Below are 11,330 nucleotides of genomic sequence, written 5' to 3' on the forward strand. Positions count from 1 at the left end.
ATGTCACATAATAGCAAATCATTTGATCTTTAGAAACTTGAGGTTTTAGAAATCAACTTTGTACCATAGCGTGGACATCCCCAGTATAGTATCCACTTTTCTCCACTGCAGAGCTACAGCAAAGTGGCCAACCACATCCTCGACCCAGCGGTCATTCCAAACTGGGCTTTCATTCCGGACAAAAATGTCAGCTCCGATCTGTTGCAGTCAGTGAACTGGTTTGCGAGGCAACTCCACATCCAGGATGAACCTGAGCACATTGTGGATGAATTCTTCATTCAGACGAAAGGGTTCCCCATCAACAACAATACCTCGGAGAGAAGTCTCAGTTTCTCCATGAACTTGAACAATACAGTGGAGGGTATCCTAGGAATCATAGAGATTCCCAGGCAAGAGCTGCGGAAGCTGCCCCCAAATGCCTCCCAAGCTGTTGGCATAGCTTTTCCCACTTTGGGGGCTGTCCTGAAAGAGGCCCACTTGGAAAATGCCCACCTTCCCAGGCTGGTAAATGGACTGGTCCTGTCGGTGATTTTACCAGAAAGATTGGAGCAAATCTTATTCACCTTTGAGAAGATCAACAAATCCCAGAATGCCAGGGCCCAATGTGTTGGCTGGCACTCCAGGAAAAGGAGGTGGGATGAGAATGTCTGCGAAACAACGCTGGACACCAAGCATAGAGTGAAATGCCGGTGTAACTACACCAACGTGATGATGTCTTTTTCCATCCTCATGTCCCCCATATCTGTGGACAACAAAGTCCTGGACTATATCACCTGTGTTGGACTCAGCGTCTCCATCCTTAGCTTGATTCTTTGCCTGATCATCGAAGCCACCGTCTGGTCCCGTGTGGTCATGACGGACATATCATATATGCGACATGTATGCATTGTGAATATAGCTGTGTCGCTCTTGACTGCCAATGTGTGGTTCATCTTAGGCTCCAACTTCAACAAAAAGGCCCAGGACTACAACTGGTGTGTTGCCGTGACATTTTTTAGCCACTTTTTCTACCTCTGTCTGTTTTTCTGGATGCTCTTCAAAGCCCTGCTCATCATCTATGGACTGCTGGTCGTTTTCCGGAGGATGATGAAGTCCCGCATGCTGGCCATTGGCTTTGCCGTTGGCTACGGGTGCCCGTTAGTCATTGCTGCCACCACCGTGGCTGTCACAGAGCCGGGGAAAGGCTACGTGAGACACGGTGCCTGTTGGCTTAACTGGGATGACACCAAAGCCCTTTTAGCCTTTGCCATCCCAGCCTTGGTCATTGTGGCTGTGAATCTTGTTGTGGTTTTGGTTGTTGCTGTCAACACTCAGAGACCCTCTATTGGCAGTTCCAAGTCTCAAGATGTGGCCATAATCCTGAGGATCAGCAAAAATGTCGCCATCCTCACCCCACTGTTGGGACTGACCTGGGGTTTTGGAATAGCTACGCTCATAGAAGGCACTTCCTTGATATTCCATATAATCTTTGCCCTGCTCAATGCTTTCCAGGTAATTTTGGGAGAGAGACTTATTTTATTGATACTATTAGCTACTTTTTATTTACAAAGTATTATTATCTTATAATTTGGTATTCTGGCTATACAACATAATATGGTTATGGTTTAAAAATATAGAATACCCCATATTCCTTCCATTTCCTTTTATATCTTAGAGACATTTATCTGTGACATCTCTTTGTCCTTTGATTGTCCAGTTGGATTTTGATGATCAAGCTGATTGGGTAGGCATCTCCTTTTGTCTTTTCTAAAGTTTCCACGTGAAAAGATGTTGACCTTCACTTATGAAGGACTAGTCTTTGGTTAGGGATGTGTGAGGCTACGGTTACATATTATGTCTCAAAACAAGCACAATTTTTATCCTTTCTCAAATAGTCTGGGGAATCTATGAAATAATAGTCGTTTTTCACAGCATGCAGAGATGATGGCCCATGCTACTCACTTTGGATGTTAATCAATCAGGGATTCTCGTACCCCCTCCCTGCTATTCTCTGTAAAATAAGTGTCATTTGTTATTCACAGAAATGGATCCCAGCAATGTCACTTTCTCTGGTCCTCAGACTTCTCCTCTGTAAGATAAAGATAGATCTAAAATGATCTCTAATGTCTTTTCTTGTTTACCATGCTTGCTTTAATAAGATTATCCACCTAAAAGTCATTCCACTTCATCTTGGCTACTAAGCCACTTTTAGGAAGCTGTCATTAGGCTGCTTTCTGCACCCATGGGTAATAGAAAATTTAGGAAGTTTATGTATATATATATATATATTTAAATATATCTATTTATTTGGCTGTACTGGGTCTTAGTTGCAGCAAGTAGGGTCTAGTTCCCAGACCAGGGATCAAACCCAGACCCCTTGCATTAGTGGTGTGGAGTCTTAGCCACTGGGACACCAGGGAAATCCCAGAAGGTTCATATCTTTTTAATATATTTTAAATCAGGAGCTGGCAAACTGTGGCCTGCTGCCTGTGTTTGTAAATAGTTTTTTTTGAAACACACCTTACACACAGGCTTACAAACACATCTTTTTATTGAAATACACTTACACACACACACATTTCCCCTGTGGTGGCTCTTGTGCTGCAGTGGCAGGGGTGAGATAGTCGGAACAGAGGCTGTAGAAACTGCAAAGCCTAAAATATTTATTATCTGCTTCTTTTCAGAAAAATATATTCAAAAATTTTTTGACCAATGCTTTAAAGAAAATAAACATAACTGTTTAATAAAGCAACAAAATATTCCATGTCACAATTACTCTATTTCAAAACCTAATGCGAAATAATAAAGCCAACTTTAAAGTAATGCCAACTCAGTACAATTATATACCTTATTCATAATTCCTTAATAACGATGGAGAACATTTATTTCAATCTTTCCTCTGTATTGCCTTAAAGAGAAACCTTTTACTTAAGGTTTTCTTTGGGGGTGGGGATCAAAAGCTCTTGGACTCACATAAATCTCGCCTGCTCTTGAAGTTATATTCATTACCACTGACCTTACCTCATTATTTTGCAATTTAATTAAACCCCAGGAAATTCTGTTCTGCATTTCTCTTTTGGATCATTTCTGTTTCTATTGTCTTGGTAGAAAGAAAATTTCTAGACTCCCTTTAGTTACACACATTCCATTTTTCTAAAACAAGCTTTCTCTGTGACTTACAATTAAACATTTTCAGTTTTCTGATCAATGTTTCTTCTCCATGAAACCATCCTTAGAAACCAGGCTTCCCTTCACTCTTGTGGCAGGATTCAGATTTTCCTTGGACCCCCAACTCCCATGACTTAAAAGGATTGACTGTCAATTACTCTGATTTTGTAGGTGACCAGATAATTTAAACTCCGAGAGACCTTGGTCTTACAGGTTTCTTTAGACTTCTCTCTCTCTCTCTCTTTTTTTTATGCAGTAACTTCTTTCACCAGTTTTAGAGACTCTAGCTGCCTGTTTCTTGACTTTTCCATTGAAAGTAGGCTAGAATACATTTCATTTTCCCATGACACCTTCCCTGATTGTGACTTTGAATGACAAAATTTTACGTGTGTGTTACTATCATCATGAGTAAGAACAACCACCTTAATACCTGGGAAGAAAGTAAACAGATTTAATAAGTTTGAAAACTATCCTACATTTGAAGCCATTCAAGAAATATCAATCACTCTCATGCACAAACATGAAGGTGGTCCTCTTTTTTTGAGGTCCATTCAAAGAAAACACTCATTAGTGCATGAGAGTCAGTAGACACTGAAGTTTCTAATATATGATAACTGTCTTTGATGGAATCTGGAAGAGTGGTATTAAAATAACTACTGGGTTATGGTCTGCAGAACTGTCCGTCATACTTTTGTTGAATTCTGTCACAGGGGCTCTTCATCTTGCTGTTTGGAACCATTGTGGACCACAAGGTAATTTGAATTTGTGTCACTCACTGTAAGTGTTTTCCATGTGGTTGGGGGGAGCGGGAGGATGAAACAGCCTTGATCAGAGAGGACGGTGGAGAAGAGTTGAGTTTGTGGGGTGGTTCAAGGCATCAGCTGCGGGGTGGGGGGGAAGGGAAGAACTATACTCTCTATTGTCCTATTCCTTCTCAAGTCAACTGGAGGTTATATTTGAACATAGCCAGTGAAACAAATAGAAACCATGACCAGAACTTTAATCTTAGTCCTAAATCGAGTTATGATTACACCTCAACTTTTATCCAAGTTTCATTATTTTTCAAGCACGGTGCTGAACCATCTGATGCTGCTTCTGCCAGAGTGGCTGGCCTCAGAGTTTCAGGACCCAGATCTAGACCTTGAGGATGTTGTCATCTCTTCACTCTCATTGCTTCTTTAGATACGAGATGCTTTGAGGATAAGGATGTCTTCACTGAAGGGGCAGTCGAGGGTAGTAGAGGTAAGCCTCTCCCTTTCAGTCTCAAAACCGGAAGGTCAGTGTTCTCAGTCGAGTCATGCAGACAAATACTATAGCTCAATGTTTGGGATTTGTTAGCAAACAGAATCATGAGGGCATACCTTTATTCATTCATTTCTTCAATCAACAAGTTTGGAGCATCCTGCTAGAGCTCAGGGTCACTGGAACATACCCCTCAAGAAAAGTTTCCAGGGAATTTCCTGGAATGGAATTCCAGGAAATTCCCTGATGGCCCAGTTGTTGGGGCTCCATGCTTTCACACTCGGGGCCTGGGTTTGATCCCTGGTTGGGGAACTAAGATCTTGCAAGCCCTGCAGCATGGCAAGAAAAGAAAAAAAAGCAAAGTTTCCATACTGGTTGTATTTCAACTAAATACATTTGGACCATTAAGAGAGAGACAATGTGAACGCAGACCATAGATTCATAAAATGCCAGAGCTGGAAATAAGACATGAGTTAGAAATGAGATACTAGACCACCCTTGTCATTTCAGAGGTAAGGAAACCAAGGCCCAGAGTACTCATGAGATTTGACCAGAGCAACCCAGCAATTTGTGAGAATTAGCATTCTTCCTGCTGCGGGCTTCTGCAGCGAGCCACACTCCCTTGAACTGAACTGTCTGTGTATCTAAAGATCTTGAAGATGACTTTTGACCTAGTTATCTGTCTCATCAACTACCAACTGAAATTGCCACCATTGTTATATTAATGAGAAAGAAGTCATTTACTCAATCAACAGTTTCTCAATAAGAGCTGCTTTTAAACAAACGAATAAAAGGCTCTCCGGAGACATATAGAGTCAGAATTTATAGTCAGCTAGTACTGAGTGACTTTTAGTGCCAGAGACCATCGATTCTAAGATAGGCATTTTTTATCCACTTTTGAATATTTCTGAAATTGGAACACATTGGGTAATCAATGGCATGCCATGACTTAATTGGCAAGTTATTTTTTCATGTCCTTCCTCCGCAGACATAAATTATAATGATGTTGCTTACAATGTGAGATTCAGTGAAATATGATAATTTAATTCAGGGTAGCTGTGTCAACTTTGGTACTTCATGTTTCCATTGTTGTATGTTTATCTTCAGTCAGGCATAGACATAAATATAAATCTATGTGCTTTCCAGTCAATGCCATTCTTCATTGACATCAGTGTTATTTTTTTCCCCTATTTAGAATGCATCATTAAGCCCAACCTATGGATCTAAATTAATGAATCGTTGAGGATAAGACGTGAGTATTAAAAAATCAAGGAGAAGCTTTGGGAAGGGAGCTAGGGATATCTTTCAGAGAATGGAAACGTCTTTATTGCCGAGCACATTAATGAAAATACACACATCTTTAAAACCCATGTCAGCTCAGTTTACTTGATCAGATCTTAAGAATACATCTTTTTTTTTTTTTTTTCTGTCCTCAGTGAGAGGACGCAGTCATCATCCCCATTCTGATACAGGATATATCTTGCTGTTTCAGTTCAGTTCAGTTCAGTCGCTCAGTCGTGTCCGACTGTCTGTGACCCCATGAACCGCAGCACGCCAAGCTTCCCTGTCCATCACCAACTGCTGGAGTCTACCCAAACCCATGTCCATTAAGTCGGTGATGCCATCCAGCCATCTCATCCTCTGTTGTCCCCTTCTCCTCCTGCCTTCAATCTTTCCCAGCATCAGGGTCTTTTCCAATGAGTCAGCTCTTTGCATCAGGTGGCCAAAGTATTAGAGTTTCAGCTTCAACATCAGTCCTTCCAGTGAACACCCAGGACTGATCTCCTTTAGGATGGACTGGTTGGATCTCCCTGCAGTCCAAGGGACTCTCAAGAGTCTTCTCCAACACCACGGTTCAAAAGCATCAATTCTTCCCACTCAGCTTTCTTTATAGTCCAACTCTCACATCCATACATGACCACTGGAAAAACCATAGCCTTGACTAGACGGACCTTTGTTGACAAAGTAATGTCTCTGCTTTTTAATATGCTGTCTAGGTTGGTCATAACTTTCCTTCCAAGGGGTAAGCGTCTTTTAATTTCATGGCTGCAATCACCATCTGCAGTGATTACACACACCTTAATTCTCTCTTGCCAGTGAGTGTTGACACTTACAGTAGCCCCATTGTTGAGCAGGAAGACATTGATCGGAATCACAAAGCAACAAGCACGTCTCTCCCTAAAGAAGCTGGTGTTCGGAATCATCCCTAAAGGGATGAGGGTGGAGTTGCGCAAATCAGCTGCCTCCTCACAGCCACCCTCTGAGCCTTATTTCTACACAGGTGAAATCAGGGGAAAACAAATATTAGTCAGTCATGCAGGGGAGGATAAATCACAAAGTGGCAGCCTGAAGCCTGAGAGGTAAAAGGGGAATGTGGGCAGGGTAATCGGAGAGGCTTCCTGCCTTTCTGCATGGATGCAGAGGAGTCTCAGATTTTTTTTTTTAACACCACCCAGCAACAGGCACAACCTCTTTTACATTCCTTTCCTTTCTGAATCATGGCCCATCTATTGAGCAATGGGGCAAAGGAAGGGGTTGAAACAATCTCATGGAATGAAAAACTCTCTGAGTTGGAAGAAACTTTAAGGGACCTCTTGGATTAAAGATGATACAAACCTGCTGTCATGCTGCTGTGGCCATTGTCACATGGTCCCCAGAAGAGGGAAGGGGCTCTTTCATATACATTGACTGGCATGTACCTGGTGCTATGAAAAGAGAGGGGAAAACACTGGTGCATTATCCTTAGTTAATCGCCTTCATATTTGAATTTTAATTTTTAGAACTTTAAAGGGGAGGATTCAGTAGAACTTTGAAGAGCTAATGCCCCCAACTTCTGTCCATATCCTAGCCTATAGGGATCTTCCATGGTGGGACATTGCTATAGAATTTCTTGATTAGTCCCTGAGGAGAGGTAGTTCAGATGACCAAGTAAAGCCAATCTTTTCCATTGTTGTTGTAAGTCATTTCTGACTCTTTTGCAACCCCATGGACTGTAGCCCACCAGGATCCTCTGTCCATGGGATGTCCCAGGCACGAATACTGGAGTGGGTTGCCATTTTCTTCTCCAGGGGATCTTCCTGGACCAGGGATTGAACTCACATCTCCTGCATTAGCAGTGGATTCTTTACCACTGAGCCACCAGGAAAGTCCAATCTTTCCATCAAGGTTCTAACTGGATCTGTTTGGGGAAGCTTTTTAGACCAGAAGTCCCCAATGTTTTTGGCACCAGGGACTGGTTTCGCTGAAGAGAGTTTTTCTATGGACTTGGGGTGGTGATGGTCTCAGGATGATTCACGAGTATTACATTTATTGGGTCCTTTATTCTAATCAGCTCCACTTCAGATCATCAGACATTAGGTGTCAGAGGTTGAGGACCTCTGTATTAGACTATCTTGGGTGGAGGAGGCTGGGCCACCTGGGGATATGACCTCTAACGATTCTAGAGAAGAGAGGTGTAGATGAAGTCTCCACTTTAGCTAGCTCAGCACACCTGGCTGACTGTATTAATTGTTGGAGACAACCAGCAGAAGACAAGATCAGGGATTGCACCAGTTAGTAGAATCGGAGGTGCTCAATGTTTGGCCCGGATCAGGAGGAAATGGAGGAAGGAGGCGGCAACACACTAACAACTTTGCCCAAAGAAATGCTCAGCGCCTCATTCTTCAGCTTTCAACCTCTATTTCTGAACCTGTGAAGTGGGGAATGGATGAGGATTGCATTCTTTCAGCACATCTGTGGGTGACCCTGGGCCTATTGAATTTTCCCGGTAATTGCAGTCTCTCTGCTTTTTACATCTGGACCCAGGAAGAATCAGAAGCGCTCAAAAGCAGCAGCTGGCACCATGCTGGAGGCAAAACAGGCTCAGAGGATAGGACGGGAATTCATGACCAGGGATCCTCTGCAGCCCTGGGAAGGCCTTTCAGCAGAAAGCAAGTCTCCCGTCAGGGGGCTGAGAACAGAATTACAGCTCAAGACACAGGCAGTTGGGGAGCATAAGGCTGGATCGCGGTCGAGGCTGGGGTTAATCACAAGGCAAAGGCAGTTTTTCAGAGCTTAAACCAGGACACAAAATCTTAGACTAAAGAGGTCTTGGGTCAGAAAAGGGGCCCCCATTGTTGGAAACACCACATATCCCAGGGACCTCAGGTGGGACTGTTATTAGGAACAAGGTCTGGACACGTGTTAGGAGAGGTCCGGGGACTGTGGAAGGACAGCAGCGGTGTGAAAAACCGGGCCATTTTCCCCACATCCTAACTGGGGGACTCCGTCCTGGGAAGCAGGGGAGGAAAGGGAAGGGAGTTTTTAACACGCAGCCAACGCTGCACAGCGCCCTCTGCTGTTCCTTCGGAGGGCCTGCCTTTAATAGGACCCAGTAGAGCTTGTGATTAGCTTGTTATTAACCTAGTGTGATTTCAGAGTCACTAGGATGGCTCCTCCCTTCTTCTGAAATCTCTTCCACGTATTCGTGGTTAAACTTCACTTAAAAAATCTCTTTATTCCAAGGGAGAAACGGGACGGATAGAACAGATACCCGGAGAGAAGCACCAAGGTTTTCCTAGAAAGTTGCAAATTCAGAGGACTGAGTCATTCTAGAGATCAAGCTTACTTAGCAGAAGGGTGAGAGGGGGCCTTGAGAATTTAGGTGTGCGGGAGTGGCATGGGGAAGGCAAAAGCCCCAGAAAAATAAAGCTGGGAGCTTAGCCTTCCTACTGTGTGACCTTGAAGAAATTGCTCAATGTTTCTGTGTCTCCATTTCCTCATCTGTAAAATGAAGCTAATAATAACAGTACACACCTCTCAGGTTTCAGGACTGAATGAGCCAACATATTCAAGATTCATAGACTAATACCTGGTTCAAATTAAGTTATTGTTTTTTGTTTAGTTGTTGTATCTGCCTCTTTTGTGACCCCATGGAACGTAGCCTGCCAGGCTCCTCTGTCCATGGGATTTCCCAGGCAAGAATACTGGAGTGGGTGGGTTGCCAATTCATTGTGCAGGGGAATCTTCCCGAGCCAGGGATTGAACCTGTGTCTCCTGCCTTGGCAGGCAGAGTTTTTTTTTTTTTACCACTGAGCCACCTGGGAGGCAAGTTATCCGTACATGCCAGCTATTATTCTGACTTAACCAGCATGTCAATCATTTTGCCTAGGCTGCCCCATGCTTCATGGAAGTCCTGGGTCCTGGCTGGGGAGTTGAACTCCTGCAGGAGGCTGGAAGACAGGCTGCAATGTAGAGGGACAGTCATGTTTCTTTGGAAGACTTTCTCTTCTTGCCAGAAATGATGCCTGAACTCTCAGTAAGAAGGTTTGCCGAGGAAAAATTGAGGAGAGCATTTGGTGACTGGGCTTTAAGGACGTAGATTTGTGGACCCTTTGATCTATCCATGACCTGCAAAAGCCTAGCTTCTTGGTCAATGTTGGCAAGATTAAGACTTAATCCCCTTCCACCCCCCAGGATTTGCTCTGCGGTTCCTTGGCTCAACCTCCCATGTCTCTGCATGGATCCTGGGCACTTTGGGAGGTCAGGATCTGGATCCAGGTTTGGGGCTGGTTGGGGATAGGCATGGGGGTGGGGTGGCAGGGAACATACTTAATTTACTTTGGAGACAGTTAAAGCATGCTAGGTTTCCTAAAGATAGGGAACAATTAAAAAAAAAAAAAAAAGGACTTATTTGGGGGGGGGGGGGAGCTGCACTGTGCAGCTTGTGGGATCTTAGTTCCCCAACCAGGAATTGAACCTGGGCCCTCAGCAGTGAAACTGTGGAATCCTAACCACAGGACCACCAGGCAATTCCCAAGAAGACTTTTCAATGTGCTTGCTATTTTGCTCTGTTTTAGATCTTGAGTAAAATAATTTTGCCCCGGGACCTTACTTTCTTCACTTGTGAAGCAGAAAAAAAAAATTCTTGTAGGTATTATTATTTGTGTGTGCGTGTGTGTGTGTGTGTCTGTTTAAACCACTGTACATATGTACAACTATTTTGGTTGTTATTTTAGAAATAAAAATGAAAACTTTTATTTTCTTTTTTGTCTCTTTACTTAAAATAATTATATTACAAAACAGAACATACAATATCTCCTGCATAATCCTATGCTTTCAGAAGTGAAATACCCACATTCTTCAAAATATTAATATCTTGTTTTCTGACTCCAACATCCAGGTGTGAACCTTAGGCAGAGATATCTCAGACCTGAGCAACTCAGTTTGAAGATTAATTTTCTCCTTGGAATTTTTCCCCCTCCTGGTAATTCTCATCTTTGGAGATAACTCAATGAGTCCATTGAGAAATGCATTTTTCACCGTTGTGAGGTGGTTTGGTGATACTTTACCATCTCTTTCTACCTTCCTACCTTCCATTCATTGCCTAAAGAGGTGTGGCTAAAAGTTTGCATTGCAAACAGCAGGCGTGGCTTTCACTTAGTGTTTGGTTTCCCAGCCCAAGTCTCCAAGAGCTAAAAACTGCTCAGGGAGAGGGGAATTGGCTTTCAGAGAGTTACAAGATCTCTGGGAACCAGTCAGTCAGAAAGCAACATCACTTAAAGAGGCAACAGAGAAGGAAGCATATCCTGCCCCTTTCCCACAATTTCCTCTTCAATCTTCTGCTAAGATTTAAGAGCCCTCAGCACAGGATATGATGAGGCAGCAAAGAGAAGCTCTCAGCTGATAAAACAAAATGAAGAATGTTGAAACTCATTCAACAGGAAACAGTCAAGTGTAGACAGAAGCCATTTTAAGACAGTGGGTAGAACCTTTGTTCAGACACAAGAATGGGCTGTAAAACTCAGGAGGTGAAGACTACAAACACCTCAGCCTTTAGGCCTGGGGAATTTGGGAGGAGGAAGCATGGATTGAGCCTTGGTTCACTGATGCCCTTTATACATAAGCCGTGTGGGCCAGAAAACAGGATTTGAAGACAGATGTGTGTTTCAATTTTTACCTTA

General features: G+C 43.2%; 1 protein-coding gene across 4 annotated transcripts in view; it reads left to right on the forward strand.

The window, feature by feature from the left end:
* ADGRF4 (adhesion G protein-coupled receptor F4) overlaps positions 1–10,411 on the forward strand; it is a 29,283-nt gene extending 18,872 nt beyond the window's left edge. For all 4 annotated transcript variants that reach the window (XM_043907676.1, XM_043907675.1, XM_043907674.1 and 1 more), the window contains 5 exons: positions 112–1,491; positions 3,858–3,899; positions 4,330–4,389; positions 5,585–5,641; positions 9,539–10,411. In XM_043907676.1, the coding sequence (XP_043763611.1) occupies positions 112–1,491; positions 3,858–3,899; positions 4,330–4,389; positions 5,585–5,632 (1,530 nt within the window). In that variant the 3' untranslated portion in view covers positions 5,633–5,641; positions 9,539–10,411. The remainder of the gene's footprint in view (positions 1–111; positions 1,492–3,857; positions 3,900–4,329; positions 4,390–5,584; positions 5,642–9,538) is intronic.
* Positions 10,412–11,330: the final 919 nt, after the last annotated feature.

The sequence above is a fragment of the Cervus elaphus genome, chromosome 7, assembly GCF_910594005.1.
Source record: "Cervus elaphus chromosome 7, mCerEla1.1, whole genome shotgun sequence".
NCBI lineage: Eukaryota > Metazoa > Chordata > Mammalia > Artiodactyla > Cervidae > Cervus > Cervus elaphus.